This window comes from Thamnophis elegans, chromosome 2, assembly GCF_009769535.1.
Source record: "Thamnophis elegans isolate rThaEle1 chromosome 2, rThaEle1.pri, whole genome shotgun sequence".
NCBI classification, from domain to species: domain Eukaryota; kingdom Metazoa; phylum Chordata; class Lepidosauria; order Squamata; family Colubridae; genus Thamnophis; species Thamnophis elegans.
The window spans coordinates 170185773-170207389 of record NC_045542.1 but is presented as its reverse complement, the minus strand read 5'-3'; the positions used below and the strand labels follow the sequence as shown (position 1 = coordinate 170207389).

The window sequence follows — 21617 nt, the reverse complement described above, 5'->3', positions numbered from 1 at the left end:
CCAGACAGAGGTAGCCAGAAGGGTGCCGAGGCAGTCCGGGCAGACAAAAGAGTGAATGAGCGCTGGAGGATCAGGCAGCCGCTTCTGGATGTCGATTGCAGTCGTGAGGAGTGCATGAAGTCCAGCGCTCCCGAGAACCTTCCTGCCTCCACCGGTTGCCGGTTGCCCAGCTGGCACAGCCCCATGTATGGACCTCCTCCTCCTCTTCAGTCCCCAAAGGCTCTTCTCCTCCTTACCAGAGCTCAGCGGGAGCCGGGCACAAGGGATGGGAGGAAAACCACACCTTGGAAAACTTAGCCGGGAAGGGAGGCGGGGAACCAGTGGGGGGCAGGCACGCCCTGGAACGCCCCCTTGCTTTGCTGGCAGCCACGCCTACTAGGCAAGTTCAGGGAGGTCCTAGGAGGCCGGCCGTGCTGCACAAGCTACCGGCGATGGAACAAGCGGTGCAAACAAGTGAGGGGGCGGGGCAGGTGCTCCATGACAATGAGCGCCCTCTACTATGAGGCAGGAGAACTGCATGCCTCATCTAATCTGAATTTTTAGGCGTTTTATGATCGCTCAGCACAAGAAACACGTTCCACACATAGTTGTTAAAACAACACTCTATTTGATACATTGATATATACATCAGCTAAACAATTAAAAGCGACATACAGAGAAACAGCAACATGGTCCCATTACAGATCATGTAAAACAGTTACGCAGGGTGGACCGATGACATATTGAACCCTATGGATTAGGAATGGGATGTCACTTACAGTAAGTTCATATGCGAATAAAAGCAGGTGAGTGAATACTTTTGGCAATATAGTGTATGAAATGTTATTTATTCCAGAGGTCCTCAAACTTTTTAAACAGGGGGCCAATTCACGGTCCCTCACACTATTGGGGGGCCGGACCAGCTGAGTGGGCATGGCTAGTTGGTCACGCGACTGGGCGTGTTTAGGAGGTCATGTGACTGGGTGGGTGTGGCCAATTAGCAGTCCATAAACAATGCACACAAATTAAACTTTAACTTGTTTTGCTCCTGGGGATGTTTTGTTTGCTTTTGCTTGCATATTGCTCATTTGGTTGACTTTTCTTTTTACTAGATCGTTTTTTCAGTTGTTTAGGAGTCTAGTTCTTTCTCTCTCTTGTCTCTCTCTCTCTCTTTCCCTCCTCCCTCTTTCTCTCTCTGTCTCTATGTGTCTCTTGTCTCTTTCCCTCCCTCCCCCCTCTCTCTGTGTATCACTGTATCTCTCTCTCTTTCTCTCTCTGACTTTCTGTCTCTCTATCTTCTGGAGGCGGGGGAGGCAAAAAACGGGCCTTTTTGGCCTCCTGGGCATCCACATACCCCGTTTTTCACCTCCCCGCCTCCATAAGCACTCTGCAGGGCAAAAATGGGCTAAATCTGGCCAGTTTTGTCCCCCTGAGGCATCTTCGTGCCCCATTTTTCACCTCCTTTAACTCCAGAAGCACTCTGCAGCAGTGGTGAGATTCAAATTTTTTTACCACCAGTTCTGTGGCCGTGGCTTGGTGGCCGTGGCAGGGGAAGGCTACTGCAAAATCCCCATTCCCTCCCGATCAGCTGGGACTCGGGAGGCAGAGAATAGATGGAGGCGGGGCCAGTCAAAGGTGGTATTTACCGGTTCTCCGAACTACTCAAAATTTCCACTACCGATTCTCCAGAACTGGTCAGAACCTGCTGAATACCACCTCTGCTCTACAGGCCAAAAATGGACTAAAATGTAAGGTGACCAGACGTCCCGCTTTTGGTGGGACACCCCCGCTTTTTGATACATTTTCCCGCGTCCCGCCCGCTTTTTTAAAAGGCACGCTTTTTTTGGCACTCGCAGCTCCCGCCCATCAGCTGCTGGGCTGGCTCATCGTTCTGTTCTATGCTACCTACAAATTTAAGCCAGCCCAGCCTGCTGCTCACTGATTTAATTGGCCTGGACTCCAGCCAATCAGTGAGCTGGCCAACCAGCTCACTGATTGGCTGGACTCCTTAGCTGAGGACGCCTGCGCGAGTCTCCATTTTATTTCGTCTTTGTTTTGGGCAGCTGCGCTTACTCACTGGTGGTGAGTAAATCATGTTTTGTAATGTACTTATTGTCTAATTTGGTACCGTGGGAATCGGGAGGCGCTGGGGGGAGGAGACAGCCCCCTTCTCCCCCTTTGGCTTTGCGGAGTTCACAGCCAGCCCCTGTGGTTCCATCCAGAGCTTTGCCGCCCGTGCCTGTGCTGCACTGGCACGGGCGGCAAAGCTCTGGATGGAACCACGTGGAAGTTCTCTGTGGGAGTAAAAAGCCCCTGCCGGTCGCGCAGAGAAATTCCACTCAGTCACGGACGGAGCTTTGTGGCGGCGCCTGTGCTGTGCGCTTGCCTTCCCAGCGACCACGCCGCAAGTCCGCGAGGCGTGGTCGCGTCCCGCTGCCCTCCCCTGCAGCTCTCCTGCCGCAGAGTCCGTTTTTCAGCCTTGCTGCCCTTGCAGACAACTTTCACTCGCTTCCGCGGCTCTCTCGCCACCCGGCAGAAGCCACGTGGAAGTTCTCTGGGCGAGGTGAAAAACAGCCGCCGCCCCGCCCGCCCTCCCCGGCTGGGCTGGCTTAAATTTGTAGGTAGCATAACGAAACGATGAGCCAGTCTGGGCGGGGGAGCCTCCGCCGCCCATCAGCTGCTAGCTAGCTAGCTGGGCTGGCTCATCGTTTCGTTCTATGCTACCTACAAATTTAAGCCAGCCCAGCATGCCGCTCACTGATTTAATTGGCCTGGACTCCAGCCAATCAGTGAGCTGGCTGGGATGGAAAATTTTCAGCACGCCACGTGCTGAAAATTTTCCATCCCAACCAACTCACTGATTGGCTGGACTCCTTAGCTGAGGACGCCTGCGCGAGTCTCCATTTTATTTCGTCTTTGTTTTGGGCAGCTGCGCTTACTCACTGGTGGTGAGTAAATCATGTTTTGTAATGTACTTATTTGGTACCGTGGGAATCGGGAGGCGCTGGGCTGGGGGGAGGAGACAGCCCCCTTCTCCCCCTTTGCGGAGTTTGCAGCCAGCCCCTGTGCTGCGCTGGCACGGGCAGCAAAAGCTCTGGAACCACGTGGAAGTTCTCGGGCGGCTGCTCCCTCGCTCTCCTGCCCCGGAGGGAGCAGCCACCCGAGAACTTCCACATGGTTCAGGGGCTTCAGGGGACATCTCTGATATCTCTGATATCTCTAACAGTTAAGGGAGGAAGGCGAGAGCAGCTGCAAGCCAAGAGAAATTGAGAGAGAGGGAATCGGGAGGCGCTGGGGGGAGGAGACAGCCCCCTTCTCCCCCTTTGGCTTTGCGGAGTTCACAGCCAGCCCCTGTGGTTCCATCCAGAGCTTTGCCGCCCGTTCCAGCGCAGCACAGCCTGTGCTTCCTTCCGACCTTCCCGCAAATGCGCCGCGCTCTCCAGAAGGGCTAGGACGGGTCCGGCGGCTAAGCAACGCGCGGCCTTCGCTGGGACTGACAGCCGCGGCAAAAGTAGCTTTTGTCTGCTGGGTAGTGAAGGCGGCGGCGGAGGAGGAGGAGGAAGCAGCCCGGCGTCGCTGCTCGCCGCGCGCTCCCTCGCTCGCGGCCAGGCTTTGGTCCCGCCTTTCCCGCTCTGTGCGTGGGAGAATATGTGTGTGTGTGTGTGTGTGTGAGAGAGAGAGAGAGAGAGAGAGAGGTAATTCATAAAATCACTTCCCCCTCCAGCCATTCTTCCCCGGCTTTCCTACAACTGACATTTCTGCCACTGCATGGTTTTTTTTAAAAAAAAAATTGTGGCGGAGGCTGTTTGCTTCAACGTGGCTTGCCTCGTCTTTTGGGGCGGGAGGAGGGCTCTGCCTTAAGCAAGAATTGCATTAAAGACCAGAGCAACAGGTATTTCCTTATTTGCCTGGAGATAGATAATTCCTAGGGATACTTGCCATGTTCTTTCATCACCATGACGATCTTATTTTTTTGAGCTAAATGTATTTTTCCAGTTTGAATTGGGCATAATCTTTTTTTATTGATCCACTGTCAGGAAGAGGGATTATAATTTAAAACAGATGATTTCAGTGGCATCTTTTTTTATTAATTTAAATTTCTTTCCGTTCTCCATACCCATCTTCTTGTATCAAATAATAGCTGTGGATTCATTGGTATTAAGTGTATATGTTTGAAGCAGTGCAGGAAATCTTGAAAACTTATGAATTTCTCTCCCCTCTGTGGCATTAGGCCTTAGTATCTGATTTGCTATATAACACCTTGTGTCATATATAGTCAATATAGGCACAGAGTTAATTTTTTTTAACATTTTCTAATGGTGGTGTGCCTCGTGATTTTTTTCATGGAAAAAGTGTGCCTTTGCACAAAAAAGGTTGAAAAACACTGCATTAATATATCCATTTCGGCACAGTCCATAATTTTTCTTATTATTTCTTCTTCATTTAGGTTTAGTTTATTTTTCCACTTCTGGGCGAAAGCGATCCTTGCTGCTGTAAGTATATGTAGTATTAGATATTGTATTTCTTTTTTGTATTTCATCGGTATAATTCCTAATAGAAAGAGTTCAGGTTTCCAATCTAACTTAACCTTTGTTATTTCTTCCAACCAATTTTTGATCCTTTTCCAGAATTTTTTTGCCTCTTCACAAGTCCACCATAAATGATATGTGCCATGATGTATTGAATCACATTTCCAGAAATTTAGCGAGGTATTTGTTGAAATTTTGGCCAACCTTGACGGTGCCAGATGCCATCTATAATAAAGCATTTTGTACTGGTTTTCCTTGTATGGGATTGATAGTGTCATTCTTAAATTTATTCCCCAAAATTTTTCCCATTTGTCTAGTTCAATGTTATAGCCAAAGTTCTGTGCCCATTTTATCATTGGTTCTTTTACAATTTCCTCTTCCATTTGATACTTCAAGAGGAATTTGTATATTTTCCCTATCATCTTTCTGTCCAGACTTTGAATAATTTTATCCAATTCGTGTGGTTCTGTTTCAATACCATATATTTTAGTGTCTTTATTGTATTTAGTTTTAATTTGGAGGTAGGTTAGCCAATCACCTTTCATATTCTGATCTGCCAATTCTTCAATTGTTTTTAAATTTCCCTGTCTATCAATTAGATCTCTGTATCTTAGAATTTTGTTCCAATCTGTAAAATTTGGGTGTGTCGTTCTTTCTGTTGGTGATAGCCAATTTGGGGTTTTCACATAGTGTTTTTTTTTTATTTTGAGCCATTGTTGCACTAAAGTTCCAATTAAATGATTTTGAAAGTATTTGTGCGTTTTATGTTTGTCATTCCATAAGAAATTATGCCAGCCTGCCTGCAGGTCATGGCCTTCTAAGATCAGAATTCTTTTATTCTTTAACTCAATCCAATCCTTCATCATTGTCATTGTTACTGCAGTTGCGTATATACTAGGCTCCCTGTGTGCTTCCATCCATTGCTACGAAGATCTGCTGACTCTGCCTGCCTGCTGGTAAGTGAGCCGGGTTTTTTCTTTTATTTTTTTAATGTATTTTAAAATAATATTTTATTTATTGTGCATATGATTTTTTAAAATAGTGGTATTCTGTGTTGATTCTTTTTTTAAATTGTCTTAGACTATTTAAAAAAAGATTCTATCCAAAATAAATTGAAACAAGCCCTTTTTAAAATTTCTATGCACAATACTTTGAAATGGACTCAGGAGTCATGATTGACACTGAGTGAATTTGCACTTTAATAATCAGGAAGATACAATGGCATTGAAAAAAGTGACTGATGACCATTTTTCACACTTAGCGACCATTTTCACACTTAGCGACCGTTGTGGCATCCTCATGGTTTAAAATGATTTTACTTCAATTTATTCTGTGTGGAATAGTTTGAAATGGTGACAGTATAAATTATTGCTGGTGTAATACTTAACAATGGTTTTTAAGGATTTCTTTTATTTATAGAATACCTTTTTATTATTTTGGGGGGATTTTTATTTTTAAATTGTTTATAAAATGTATTTACTACAAGAAATGTTCCTTTTTGCAAATGTGATCTTTGCAAATCTTTGTGATGCAATATGTTCAGACCAGGTTATGTGTCTCAAAGTGGCTGCTATTCTATGGGCAGGCCAGGTTGGTGCAAGGCAGCTTTGCCAGATTTGGTGTGTTTCACCCTCATTGAATTTTATATCGTATAAAATCATATAATTTTAATTTTTTTTAGATTATTAACATAATGAGTAAGAAAAGAGGATGCAAATTCAACGATGATCTAAGAAGTGAATTTCCTTTTCTTAAAAAAACAAAAAGCGATCACATAGTAAGATGTGAGAAATGTAACGGTGAATTTTCTATTGCGCACAGTGGGAGGCATGATATTACAAAGCACTTGGAGACGCAGAAACATAAGAGATATGTAGATGCTGTTGCATCTTCCTCCAGAATGCAGGACTATTTTCATAAACCAACGTATGAAGACGAAGACAAGAAATTAGCATTAGCAGAGGACTTATGTCTTTTCATGCTATTAATCACAATCATTCCTTCAGATCGATGGACTGTACATCACAAGTTGTCAAAAAGTTATTCAACAAAAAATTTACCTGTGCTAGAACTAAATCCGAGGCAATTGTGCGTAATGTGCTTTCCCCATATGCATTTTCAGAATTAAGCAAAAATCTAGAGAAAATTAATTTTGTATCCATATACTCTGATGCATCTAATCATAAGGATATCAAATTATTTCCAACCCTTATTAGATTTTTTGATTCGGAAACTGGAATAAAAATTAGAATGTTAGATTTTGTTTCTTTGCCTGGCGAAACTTCGGAAATAATTTTCAGTTCCATTGTTAATATTTTGGAACAAAACAATTTAAAACACAAAATAATTGCATATTGTGGAGACAATACGAATGCAAATTTTGGAGGAAAAGTGAGAAGGGGTACAAATAATATTTTTTATAAATTAAACCAAAACCTTAATCAAAACATTATTGGTGTTGGTTGTGCAGCGCACATAATACATAATGCCATTCAAACAGCTGCTGACTTGTTGCCCATAGATGTGGAAAATATTATTGTTAAAATATATTGTTATTTTCATATATACACTGTGCGCGTTGAAAGTCTTAAAGAATTTTGTGAAGATGCGGAAGTCGAATATCGCAAAATGCTTGGATATAGTAAAACGCGCTGGTTAGCTCTTTTGCCAGCTGTCGAAAGAATTTTGAAACTATACGATCCTTTGAAGTCCTACTTTCTATCACAGGATAAATGTCCTAGAATTTTAAAAGAGCTTTTTGAAAAAGAATCTTCAAAAATTTGGCTAGAGTTTGTACACAATCAAGCAGCTCTTTTTCAAAATAGTATAAAACTTATTGAAGGTGACAAAATTTCGGCAATCGAAGTAGCAAATGAACTTAATAATTTAAAATTTCAGTGTCAACAGCGGTTAGATGCAATTTTTATTCCCATAACTATCCGTAATATTATAAGGCAGCTAGAAGAAGAAGAAGGTGCAATAAATCATGCAGATACCATGAATCATTTTAAAAACTTCTATAGTAACTGCGTAGATTATTTAGAAGAGTGGACGGTACATTTTAACAATATCGAACATTTTAATTGGGTTGAATTAAAAAAAGAACTTGATTGGCATGATGTGCAAAAATCATTCGAGCATATTCATCAAAATTTCCCAAATAGTGATATTTCCGAAACTAATCTTTTTACTGAGGTATCACATTTAAAACTATATATGAATAAGGAAAAGGTTGAATCTTGGGCATCAGCAAAAATGACAATAAATGGATAGAAATATTTAATCATTTTCAAAGAAACCATATTTCATATAATAATGTATTAAAAATTGTGGAATACGCGCTGTCCTTACCAGGAACTAATGCTGCGACTGAACGTGTTTTTTCTACGGTAAATCAAGTGTGGACATCAGAAAAATCACAATTAAGTGTTGAGACTTTGAAAGCCATTTTATGTGTCAAATATAATTTAACGAATTCGTGTGAAAAATTTCATGACCTTTTAAACAATGACAGCAATCTACTAAAAAAAATTCACTCAAGTGAGAAATATGCCAACGAGTAAAATTATTCTGTACATAATTTTTGTCAATATATTTAATAAATATAAATGTAAATAAATGTATTATATTTGTAAATTGTAGTTATGTTGAAATAAAAAAAATATTACAATACTATTTTTGTGATGTATGAAAATTTTTGTTGCTCCGTATAAAATTTTTAATCAAGCCCCCCCACCCGGCAGAAGCCCCGGGACCGAGTGGAAGTTCTCTGCACGAGGTGAAACGGCTGGCAGCCGCCTCTCCCATGAAGATGAAAGAATGGAAGGAGGAAGGAAGAGAAAAAAGGAGGAAGGGAGTGAGTGAGGAAAGAAAAGGATGGAAGGAGGGAGGAAGGAAGGAAGAGAGGGAAAGAGCAGAAGACAGATAAGGTGAAGGTAGATAAGCAAGAGGAATGAAGGAAGAAGTGAGGTGTCTCGAGGAGGGGGAAAACATTTAGTGACCAAAGTTACAATGGCATTGAAAAAAGTGACTGATGACCATTTTTCACACTTAGCGACCGTTGCGACCATTTTTCACACTTAGCGACCGTTGCAGCATCCTCATGGTCACGTGATCAAAATTTTGTTTGGAAACAGATTCGTATTTATGGTGGTTTCAGTGTCCTGGGGTGACCTTTTGACAAAAAAATTTTTTTTAAAAAAAAGCCCCCCCCCCCTCCCCCCGGTCAAGGGCGTCCCTCTTTTCCAATCTGAAAATCTGGTCACCTTACTAAAATGGGCCCATTATTGGCCTCCCACGGTGTCCATGTGCCCCGTTTTTTACCTCTCCTTCCTTCCAGTAACACTCTGCAGGCCAAAAATGTTGGCCTTGCCTTCCACTTCCAGCCTGCGGGACTCACGAAGTTTAGTTTTGCACTTGGCCTAAGGGTGGGGGCCGGTGGGCAGCCTTGTGGTCCTAAGCTGGCTGGATTAATGGCTTTGGTGTGCCGTATGTGGTCCATGGGCCATAGTTTGAGGACCCCTGATTTATTCATTTATTGATTGTATTTATATAGGTGCCCATCTCACAGACAAAATGACAAAAAAGTGCAAAAAAGCTAAAACTAATATATAACCTTTTCTTCCTCCTCCGGATGGGAGGCACGGGGCCTAATCCTCCCCAAGCTACGTATGCCACTCCAGACTACAGAGGCACAAACACGCATGTACACAGATGTATGTGCTGTCTGTCTGTCTCTCTGTTGCAAAGCTCTTCTCTTTTTTACCTAAAACTAGCTGATAACCGGCGTTGGCCGGGTATTTATTTATAAGGGGGGAAATGTCCAGACTGAACATAATTTGTAATGTTAGATTTCCCCCCTTACCAGAGGGAGGCCCCTTGTGGACTTCTGAGAAGCTGTTACTATGGCAACTCCACTGCGTCCCAGTTTCGGTTGTAAGCCGAAGGCTACCTATAATCCTTCCCTTCTTCAAAATCTGAAGTGGTGGACTCTTCTTCTTCATCATTTTACTTTTTCTTCACCTAATATACTGAAAAGACAAAAAGAAAAACAATAATACAATAGCAGAGTAGGAAGGGACCTTGGAGGTCTTCTAGTCCAACCCCCTGCCTAGGCAGGAAACCTTATACCGTTTCAGACAAATGGCTATCCAACATCTTCTTAAAGACTTCCAGTGTTGGGGCATTCACAACTTCTGGAGGCAGGTTGTTCCACTGATTAATTGTTCTGTCAGGAAACTCCTCCTCAGTTCTAAGTTGCTTCTCTCCTTGATTAGTTTCCACCCATTTCTTGTTCTACCCTCAGGTGCCTTGAAAAATAGTTTGACTCCCTCTTCTTTGTGGCAACCCCTGAGATATTGGAACACTGCTATCATGCCACCCCTAGTCCTTCTTTCTCTTAAACTAGACATACCCAGTTCCTGCAACCGTTCTTCATATGTTTAGTCTCCAGTCCCCTAATAATCTTTGTTGCTCTTCTCTGCACTCTAGTTTCTAGAGTCTCCACATCTTTTCTACATCGTAGTGACCAAAACTGGATGCAGTATTCCAAGTGTGGCCTTACCAAGGCATTAAAAAGTGGTATTTAACACTTCATGTGATCTTGATTCTATCCCTCTGTTTATGCAGCCTAGAACCGTATAGGCTTTTTTGGCAGCTGCTGCACACGGCTGGCTCATATTTAAATGGTTGTCCACTAGGACTCCAAGATCTCTTTCACAGTTACTACTATTGAGCAAGGTACCACCTATACTGTACTTGTGCATTTCGTTTTTGTTGCCTAAATGTAGAACCTTACTCTTTTCACCATTGAATTTCATTTTATTAGATAGTGCCCAATGTTCAAGTTTGTCCAGATCCTTCTGTATCTTTAGCCTATCTTCTGGAGTGTTTGGCTATTCCTGCCAGCTTGACGTCATCTGCAAATTTGATGAGTTCCCCATTTATTCCCTCATCCAAATCATTGATGAAGATGTTGAAGAGTACTGGGCCTAAAACAGAGCCTTGGGGTACCCCACTGCATACTTCCCTCCATGTAGATGCACTCAAGATGTTCTTCCACCCTTCACCTCCAAGTCTGAGAGGTCATCAGATATCCAAAAAAAGCACAGCAAAACTTTTCTTGAGCATTCCAAGAGATCCATTGTCAGTGACCAAGAAACAGGCTACAGTCCTAACCAGGAATGAAGGATGTGACACTGTGCATTAAGTAGAGGAGCCAACTTGGTGTATTGATTAAGGCAGGGATCCCCAAACTTTGGACTTCAGGGACCACTAAATTCATAATTTTAAATCCTGCAGACCACTAATATGATCTGCTTAATGACAGGCTGGGTGGATGTGGCTAGGTGGTCATGTGACTGGATGGGTGTGGCCAACTCAATGTCACTCACATCAAGGGGCACCTCTCCAGCCTCTACTCACCCCTCCCCTCCCAGCCACTCCTTGCCTCCTTGCCCGGGCTCCTTAGGGCCCCAACAGGAAGCAGTTGTTGGAGCTAAGCAGCCACCACCAGAAAGAGTTGGCAAAACAGCTGGCTCAGTTCAAAGTGGATCTGACCAAGAAGGAGGCTCAGCCGAAACACCTTCCCTCACATAGGCTTTCCAAGCAGAGGGAAGACCTGTGGGAGTGCAAGGCCAGGTACCGGCGCATGGAGGCTCAGCGGGCTGAGGTGGTCAACCAGTTCCAGGCCATGATGCCGTCCCACTGGAACATGGCCCTCTGGCTCTTTGCCACCAGCAGCACTTCCCTCCAGCCTTCGCCCAAAGCCCTGCACCAGGAGGCTGAAGCAGAGCCCAAGTTGGAATTGCTGCCCCCCTCCAGCCCCACAAAAAGGCTCTGAAGGGGAGACTCTCTGCAGCAACACAAGCGTTTGTTGCACATATCCATCCCAGGGGCCATAATTTGAGGACCCCTGATTTAGTGTAATAAAAAAAATGCAAAAACAACTTCTGCGGACCACCCAAAAAATTTTCCACAGACCACCAGTGGTCCACAGGTCACCAATTGGTGACCAATGAATTAGGGTGTTGGGACTAGAAAGTGAGAGATTGTGAGATCGAGTTCTCCTTTAAACCAGCAGCGGAACGTTAAGACTAGCAGTCTTTCTGGCTTGAGGGCCTGGCAGGGGGGGGGGGGGGGGGGAGGGAAATCAAGCTGTGAATTGGTGGGTCAGCACACACAGCTCAACTTGCACAATGTACATGCGCATAATGGCCAGTCGCTCTTGCAGCCTGGTGGCCACGCCCCGGTAGTGGTCTGCAGCCCACAAGTTGGGGATCCTTGTTTTAGAACTCTTGGGGTCTGCAAGTCACCTTGTGGTGAGATAGGCGGCAGAAATGAATGGATGGATGGATGGATGGATGGATGGATGGATGGATGGATGGATGAATGAATGAATGAATGAATGAATCTCTTCATTTCTTTTGAGTGGAGATTTTGGAAGCCGTGAATCCTCTAAGAAGTCTCTCTCTCTCCTTAGAATAATACTGTTTTCCAACACCGACAGTTTCCAATGTGCAGACTTCAACTCCCAGAATTCTACAACCAGCATGGTCATTGATGAGAATTCTGGGAGCTGAAGTCCACACACCTGGAAGTTTCCAAATTTGGAAAACAGGGCCTTCAAGTCTAAACCAGAATGGCAACCTCGTCTTTCTACAAAGCCCTCTGTAGGTGGTAGCATACTTACCAATACATCCAATGAATACCACCAATGAAATGACAGCAATCACCATTCCTCCTTCCCTTCTGAAATACACACCAGTTGAAACTGCAATGGGAAGAGAGGAAAAGAGTGTTTCCTTCCTGAAATGTGACTGAAATATTGGCATCCGTCTCTTTTTCCTAATGTTATATACCCCATTTGGCATGAAAAAGTCAAAGAATTTTAGGCATGTGATATCCATATCCTAAAGGTAAACGGTAAAGGAACCCCTTGCACATACTTGCTAATCGTTCCTGACTCTAGGGGGCGGTGCTTATCTCTGTTTCAAAGCCGGAGCCAGATTTCTGAAGACATCGCCATGGTCATGTGGCTGGCATGGCTAAACGCTGAAGGTGCACGGAATGCTGTTACCTTCCCACCAAAGTGGTCCCTATTTTTCTACTTGCATTTTTACAGGCTTTTGAACTGCTAGGTTGGCAGAAGCTGGGACAACTAACGGGAGCCCACTCCATTATGCGGCGCTAGGGATTTCAACCGCCGAACTGCTGACCTTTATGATCGATAAGCTCAGCCTCTTAGCCACTGAGCCACCGCATCACTACAATCTATATCCTACATTCTTCTTAATATTGGAACAATATTCTTTTTCTTTTCTTTATTTATAAACCCATGTTAATAAGTCCCTTGTGTCTTTCAAGGCTTGTTCCTTCCTGTATAACATCTCTTGTACTACACATATTCCCTTGTTTAGGTTTTGTGTTGCTGTAAATATCCCCCACCCTGATTCTTCCAAGGAGAGTCTGCCAGACCCAACCCTTCCCCATCTTTCTCTAGCCTCTCACCAGCTTCTTCCATGGGTATGTCCAGCGGCTCCTGCAGGCCGTCATGCTCAACGTGACACCAATAGCGACTCCTCTCTTTGGGATCGATCCGGATGCTGAGCCAGTAGTGGTAGGTCCCATCTGAGTTGGGGGCCACGGACCCCTGGAGGGTGTCTTCCAGCCAGACCTCTCCATCTCTCCTCCAGAAGGCATTGATCTCCTTGGGGTAGAAGCCGTAGGCTCGGCAGAGGAGACTTTCCATGCCGTCAACCTCAGTCCTGCTGCTCATCGTCACCACTGGGGGCTCTGCTCCAGTGTAGAGAATACAGAGAATTGTCAGGAGGGAAAAAGTCATTTGTTCATAATGTTTAATCCCGAAATTCACCATCCCCAAATATTTGCATCCTGGTAATGCAGCTATGGGTCTGCTTCGTGGCTCAAGGGAAACCCTGGGGAACTGCTTCCAACTGGGTGTTCCCTGATGTCACTGGCTAATCCTTTCAAGCCAGAAGCGCCTTTAAATAAAAGTGCTTTCAACACTACGGCAACTATCTAAGTGAGTAAGGATGTGTTTTTGTCCTTTTTGTCCTCTGCATTTTTTTCAACCTCCCTAGTGGTCTCCCATCCAATTGCCAAACAGGCCCAACACCAAAGAATAGGAGCTTTCCAATTCTTCTTTCCTTCAATAACCCGCTACCATTTTCTGGTTATTCTGTGAATTTGTTGTGGTCCGCCAGTGGCCTGCAGAGCTGACAGCAGAGTCGGACAGTGAGGAGGTTGGGGAGGAACATGGGCCAGTCCTGGAGTCTGGGGAAGGCTCGGACAAGGGCCCTGTGTTGGAGCCAGAGAGGAGGTTAAGGACATCTAGTAGTGATGTGCTGCCTCCGGAGCCTCCAGAGTTTGACATCAGCGAGGCAGAACAGTGTGAGCCTGTTCCCAGTGTGCGCATGTACAGAGCTGCCAGAAGGCAAGAACAGTTAAAACAAAAGGGTCGACTTGCGAGTAAGCCTTGGAGATGATTGGCCCCTCCCATAAGACATAAAAGAGGAGCAAACGGACATGAGCCTTTGCAAGAAGCAATTAGTTCATTCTGTTTGGTTCAAACTCTGAGAAGCTCTGTTTGACTCTGTGCTCCATTTGGCCTTGCAAAACTAATTGGCAATTAGGTCTCTGGCAGCATTTCAAGGGAGATAAAGATGTGTGCTTATTAACATTACCCGGAACAACTGTGGCAGACATCTGCCGGACTCTTCACAGACTGTTTGTGAATCGTTACGGGCTGTGAATGACCCTAATTCACAGCCATTTAAATAATAGAGGGTTTTGGGGACTAAGCATGTGATTTATGTTTTATCAGGAAGCCTAGGTCAGAACAGATTTGAAATAACCTGCTCTTTCTTCAGTTGCTGTATTTTGTACCACCCAATCAAGACTCCGGACCATAAATAGACACCCTCTCCTCATATTCACTGTTGCCATCCTTACTCTTCCTTTCCCGAGCTTCTGTGCTGTAGTCCAGACATTTCTTCAGCCAGGCCAAGCACTCCCCTTCCAGGTAAAGCTTCTTGCGCCAACCCCTGTCCAAGTCAGCATCCCATTTCTTCTTGGTCACTTCGGCCTCAGCGTTGACTGCCATCCAGTTGAGGGTGGCCTTGTTGAAACTGAGAAAGTCCTTCCCATCGTAAGCGTAAAGATCGTACCCGCTTTCGTTCCCATCTTCTGCCAGCTCACAGCCGTAAAGCCGCTGCCAGACGTGAAGCTCTAAAAGAGAGCAAAATTAGTGAGCCATCACCGCACACCTCTGTCATAAAAGAAAACCTCTCCATCCCTGCTTTACCTCCAGTTTCCAGATTCCCTGACCTAGAGGAAGGCAAAGGAAAGGGATAATCATCCACTCGTCCCATCACCAACGCAACAATGTGCCAGGTTTTTTTTTAAAAAAATTATTTCAGAAATTTAAATACAAAATAAAGGAGAAAAAAGGAGGAAACAAATTAACACCCATCTGACACTAATAATAAAAATAAAAAAAGCAAAAAAGGAACAAACAATGAATATCATTCATATGGATATTGAACATAGAAGGTCCACCCTGCAAAAATATCAGATGTGTTCTCCTCCCCTTGTATAACAGGCCTGCAAACTGTTATGAACTTTCCCATCTTTCAGAGAACGTTCTAAACCCAGATAAAGGGTTTTCTAGGATCATGATGGCCTAAATCTCTCTCCTTCAAAAGGGGTAAGTGAGCGCATGTATAGAAATCCCGATACTAATGCATCCGTGTCCCAAGGACAAGCTTCCCGATTCTGATTGAAGCAGGACACACGATTTGCAAAGTTTTATTCAAGCTTAGAAAGAAAGCTGAATTAATAGAAGCAGATTCCTTCAGAAGATATATTGCTTTAGACTTAATCCTAGAAGGGAAAAAGACATTACTTTTGGGAATTTATGCTCCCAATCAACAGCAAGATAGATTCTATAGAAATCTTCATGCTAAATTAGTACAGTGGGACTATAGTTCCTGTATACTATTGGGTGACTGGAATGGAGTGATAGACACTAAGAGAGATAAGAAGACTTCCCGCCTAAATACTAAGATGTGAGCAAAGTTACCCAAACCTTTCTTTGACATCATGGATGACTTTGAATTGAGAGATATTTGGCGAGAAAGAAATGCAGAGGAATATGACTTCACTTTCTTCTCGGACAGGCATCAATCCCTTTCAAGGATTGATTTTATACTAACCACTAATGATTTGCTTTCTAGGGTCAAGAAGACAAAGATTGCGGCTAGGGTCCTTTCGGACCATAACCCAGTTTGGATGGAGTTGGGAAGGATAGTGCAGGCAAGAAGGTCTTGGAGATTGAATGAAAACTTATTTAGATATGAAAAGTATATTAATGATTGTAAAAAATTACTATCTGAATATTTTGTTTTGAATATGAATAAGGGTACATCTATGGAATTCGTATGGGATGCAAGCAAAGCGTATATGAGAGGAGTGCTGATGAATATAAATAAAACACATAGAGATAAACAAGGGTTAAAACGAACAGAACTGGAAGAGGAAATTAAGAGAAAAAAGTTGGAGTTACCAATGAACCCAGATGATACAAAGGTTAAGGAAGCTATTAACATATTAAAATCTCAATTTGACATGTTGATCTCTGACCAGGTAGCCACTAATTTATTATATGCAAAACACAATACTTTTTGTAATGCAAACAAACCTGGCAGATGGTTAGTTTATCAGATTAGGAAAAAAAGGAAAACTCGAAATATATCTAAACTGATTTACAGAGGGAAGGAGGTGTTTCAACAGGAAGAGATTCAAAAGGCCTTTCGGGAATTTTTTACAGAACTGTATAAAGGGGATAAAATTAATGGTTTAGATATAGACAAATATTTAGATAAAGAGAAAATACCTTCAGTTAGAGAAGAGCACAGGCAAAAATTGAATCAACCAATAACCTCGGAGGAAATCTTGCAGGTAATTAAGCAATTAAAGTCAGGGAAAGCACCAGGTACAGATGGCTTGACAGCGGTTTACTATAAAAACTTACAGTTAGAAATGGTAGAACCTCTTAGAGAATTATTTAATATGATTCAAATGGAAGGTAAAGTGCCTCCATCTTGGAAGACAGCATTTATATCTTTGATACCCAAAGAAGATCAAGATACTACTCAACCTAAAAATTATAGACCTATTTCATTACTGAATGTAGATTATAAAATTTTTACTAAAATATTAGCAAATAGGTTAATGTTGGTTATTCATCAATTGATACACACAAACCAAACAGGTTTTATACAGGGGAGACAGATGAAAAGTAATGTCAGATTAATTATTAATGCATTAGAATATTTGGGAAAGAACAACCAGATCCCTGCTGCGTTTATATTTTTGGATGCTGAGAAGGCCTTTGATCGAGTTAACTGGCAATTTCTGTTGAAGATATTGCAAAAAATGCAGATAGGAGATAATTTTTTACAGTCAATTAAAGCCATATACCAACAGCAAACAGCACAAATCATAGTCAATGGAAGTTTAACAGACTCTTTTCAAATTGGAAAAGGTACAAGACAGAGCTGTCCTTTGTCCCCATTATTGTTTATTATAACTTTGGAAGTACTGTTGAATAAAATATGGGGCTTGGATGGTTTAAAAGGGATCAAGATTAGGCAGCAAGAATATAGAGTCCGCGCTTTTGCGGATGATTTGGTCATAATATTGGAACAACCGCAGGAATCCAGTATGGTCTTAATGAATACGATTAATCAATATGGTCAAGTGTCTGGCTTTAAAATAAATTTAGGAAAAACAAAAATATTAGCTATAAATATGAATACTAAACAAAAGGAAGAATTAGGAGTGGTAGTTAAAAAAGTCAAATATCTTGGAGTTAACATTTTAACTTCAAATGGGAAATTATATAAGCATAATTATGAACCACTTTGGCATAGTATACAGACGGAGATGAAAAAATAGGAGAAATTGCACTTATCTTTGCTGGGTAGGATAGCGGCAGTGAAAAAGAACATTTTACCAAAATTTTTATTTCTTTTCCAAATGTTACCTATACTTAAAAAAGATGCGAATCTTTTAGAATGGCAGAAGGGTATCAACAAATTTGTATGGGCAGGAAAGAAGCCGAGGGTAAAGATGAAAATAATGCAAGATGTACGTGAGAGAGGAGGATTGAAATTACCTAATTTAAAATTATATTATGATGCAGTGGTATTATCTGTAATTAGTGATTGGACTCATTTAACCAATGATAGAATATTGAATATTGAGGGACATGATCTGGTATATGGTTGGCATGCTTACCTGTTATTCAACAAAAAATTGGATAAGAATTTTAAAAGTCATATTTTAAGAAATGCTTTACTGCGGGTCTGGAAAAAATACCAATATAAATTAAATGACAAGATACCCATGTGGGCAATTCCTAGACACGCAATTGAAAATATGAATATAGCACAAAAACAGGATAGAATTACTTACAGACAGCTTCTTACCTCGGAAAGGGGGGTATTACAATTAAAATCTTTAGAGGTATTAAAAGAGGAGAAGGTAGTTCAAACATGGTTCCAGTATGGGCAATTACAGGCTAGGTGGAAAATAGATCAAAAAATTGGTTTTATCCAAGTTGAGGATAATTTGTTTAAACAAATAAGAGATCAAAGCTTAATGCATATAAAGAGGATATATAATGTATTAATACAGATGGATTTGGAAACAGAATTAGTTAAAGATTGTATGATAAAATGGGCTCAAAACATTGAAGAACCAATAATGTTGGATACATGGGAAAGAATCTGGGTAAGAAATGTGAAATTTACACAAGCTCAAAATCTGAGAGAAAATTTTTACAAGATGTTCTATAGATGGCACTTAGATCCTAAAAAGTTGGCTTCTATGTATCCGAATGTACAGCCTAAATGTTGGAGGTGTGGTTCTCTCGATGCTACATATTATCATATATGGTGGACCTGCCAAAAGGTTAAGGCATTCTGGATAAAAATATGGTGGGTTATGCAAAATATCTTTAAAAGAAGGATAAAGTTTATTCCTCAGTTATTTTTACTAGGTATATGTACTGAATTTACAGTGGTAGAGACTAACTTGATTCTGCACCTAATAACGGCAGCAAGACTGTTGGTGGCGCAATACTAGAAGAAGAAAGACTTGCCTACAATCCAAGAATGGACATTGAAAGTCACAAACTTAGCCGAGATGGCTAAAATATCGGCATATCTTAAAGACCACACAAATGAGAGATATAAACAAGACTGGAAAAAATGGATTGACTATATACAAAATAAATACAGGACCATGAAATTCCAGTTAGCCTATGCTTAAGATCAGAAATGATTTAAATTGTTTAAAGTTAGTTCAGCTAGGAGAAGCTAAGCTCAATGCAGAATGTCATTAATCTCTTTATTTCTTTTTTTTTTCCAATAGATTTTAGACTGTGTTTGTTAAAAATCCCTACCGTGTACGGGTTCTGGGAAGGAGGGGGGGGGAAGGAGGGGGGGTAGAGGGGATGTAGGGAGGGAGGGGCACAAAGACAAAAAAAATTGTATTTCGATGTTTTAATGATTGACGAATGATGAAATATTTGTTTTTTAAAAGAAATAAAATCTTTGAGATCTAATCCTTGCCAACTACAGATTAAAGAAAAACATCTATGATGGAAGCCAAACACGACAGGATAGGCTGACTGCAAAATGGTCACTCTCTAGGCTGCTGGTGTCCTGTCCCTTTAGGACCTCCCTCTGTGATGGTGAGTTTATCATGGTTTTATCTTACGTTAATATTAAAACTTGTATATTGAACTGTCCACATATTTTTAAAGAGGGAGGAGGGGGAGGGAGAGGAGAAGAGTGTGAGACAGATGGCAAGAGAGGGATGGCAAGAGGGATGATAGGTAGGTAGGTAGGTAGGTAGGTAGGTAGGTAGGTAGGTAGACAGACAGACAGACAGACAGACAGACAGATAGTTGCTCTACTTAAATTTATATTTGTATTTGTGTATATAATGAATTTTATCAGTGCTGTATATCAATGATTACATGACCTCTGCAGATGCCATACACTAAATCAGTGGTAGTCAACCTGGTCCCTACCGCCCACTAGTGGACGTTCCAGCTTTCATGGTGGGCGATAGGGGTTTGCTGTAACTCTGCTTTATAAATTTTATAAAGTAAAGTTACTTCCCTACTTTATAAATCACCATTACTGTGGAACCGGTGGGTGGTTAGAAAATTTTACTACTAACATACAAAAGTGGGTATAAAAAGGTTGACTACCTCTGCACTAACTAACTAACTAACTAACTAACTATAAAATAAATAAATAAATAAATAAATAAATAAATAAATAAATAAATAAATAAATAAATAAATAAATAAATAAATAAATAAGACCTCTCCCTAGCCAGCCCAGTAGCTGATAGCTATAAAAACTGAGCAGAGAGGTGGCTGGGTGTGATGGTGTTGGAGGGGGTGAGAGAGGGAAGGTGTTTGTTTGGGAAACCAAAACAGCCTGAATCAATCTAAGTTAAGTAGAAGCGTTGCTGTTCTTTAGAAGGAGGACTCACAAAGTAGTGGAGGAACAGAATTATAGTAGCTATAGAAAGAATAGTATGGTGAACAATATTAGCCTTTGAATATTTGTAGGTGTGTTGCCTAGAGGCCAGGTGGGATTATGTTGGCTCTCTGGGGTTTTGGAGTCCACTAGCCTGATTCTCCTGTGTGCTGCTTGGGGAATCCAAGCATGGGTTAACTTTGTCCATTGAGACTGAGTTATGTAAATTGGTGACCACGCCTCCACGGGCCGGATGGGCTCAGTTTTTTAACTCAGTCCAGCCGAAGAGACGTATATCAATTCTTCTCCAGACTTCTGAGACAAATTTATACCCTTTTTCTGGATTTCCCTGCAAGCACGATGGACCTACTTGGTGGAAAAGATTTGCGGTGGGGAGGCGGCAGTTTGCTGCCTGCCAGTTCCCTTTATCGCTCAGGTAATTCTCTGCCGTTTGGAGCCGTTTGGGGCTTGAGTTTCCCCGCAGGCGATTAGAGCCTTTGCAGGCGGCTGGGCGGCAAGCTCTTTGTTCCTGCCGGCATGGGACTTCCTTGCACAGCGCGGAGCTTCGGCTGGCGCTAGCGATGATATTTAAGAACCCCCGCTGCATTAAGAGCCTTGGAGCCCTTGAATTGCCTGCCGTTCGCGGCGCGGCTTCTCCTCTCTTGCCGCTGGGAGTTACCCACAGTTCGCGGCGAGGTTTGCCTTTGCAGAATGCCGATCGCATTAGGGCAGCACGCCAGCGATTCCGGCATTATTTCCCCCCTGAGAAGCTAAGGAGACTGTGCTTTGTGGCTTACGATTTGAATTTGGCGCTCGTTTGTCGGGCGCCATGCTGGGGCCGTTTCTGACGCAGGCGCTGCTGGGACCAGGAGTTGCCTCCTCTTGCAGTTGCTGATTCATCGGCCCCTCCCAATTCCTTCACTTCGGCTTTGTGTGCCTTGAGAAGGAGTTGTTTTCCTGCTGCCTTTGCTGGCCACACGGTCTCTTTGCATTACAGTGAACTCTGTGCTTTGTGCCTTTTTGGGTCTTTTCGAATTTTTTGAGTCTTTTCGAATCTCAATTCATTGCAATGGCTATTCATTCTACTGTGGGTGGTACAGTTGAATCCTCTTCTGATAATCAGGGTGCTGCCCAAGTGGGGGTTAGTTCAAGGCCTGGCAGAGCCACCTCTAGGGCCACCAATCAGAGGCCCAGGGAGACATCCGGGGCTCCGGATAAGGGCTACAAAAAGAAGGATAAATCTAAAGCACCATCTAAAGCCTCTGGAGAGGGTAGAGTTCCCCCCCCCAATGCTCTTACCTCAGCATATTTCATCAGCCCCACAACCTGCAGGCCTCCAGACCTGGTCTCCGGATCGTTCCTTGCCTGTTATCCCTGAATCTGGGGTGGGGGGGGTTGGGGATCCAGCTCCCCACAGTACTGCCTGAGGCCCAGGCTATTCCAATATACTCTATGCCATGTGCTGGGCCCTCTGCCACATTTACTCCCACTGCTGCAGGCCTACGTCCTATGGAAGGCTATGACCAGG

The 21617-nt window shown here is 42.8% G+C and overlaps 1 protein-coding gene across 1 annotated transcript in view; it reads right to left on the bottom strand.

The window, feature by feature from the left end:
* Positions 1 to 9310: 9310 nt before the first annotated feature.
* The window catches only part of LOC116502589 (major histocompatibility complex class I-related gene protein-like), a 29528-nt gene continuing 17221 nt past the window's right edge, over positions 9311 to 21617 (bottom strand). Inside the window, exons 4-7 of the mRNA XM_032208466.1 lie at positions 14481 to 14756; positions 13017 to 13301; positions 12199 to 12279; positions 9311 to 9538 (exon numbers count right to left, since the gene is read on the bottom strand). Coding sequence (XP_032064357.1) covers positions 9531 to 9538; positions 12199 to 12279; positions 13017 to 13301; positions 14481 to 14756 — 650 coding nt within the window. The 3' untranslated portion in view covers positions 9311 to 9530. The remainder of the gene's footprint in view (positions 9539 to 12198; positions 12280 to 13016; positions 13302 to 14480; positions 14757 to 21617) is intronic.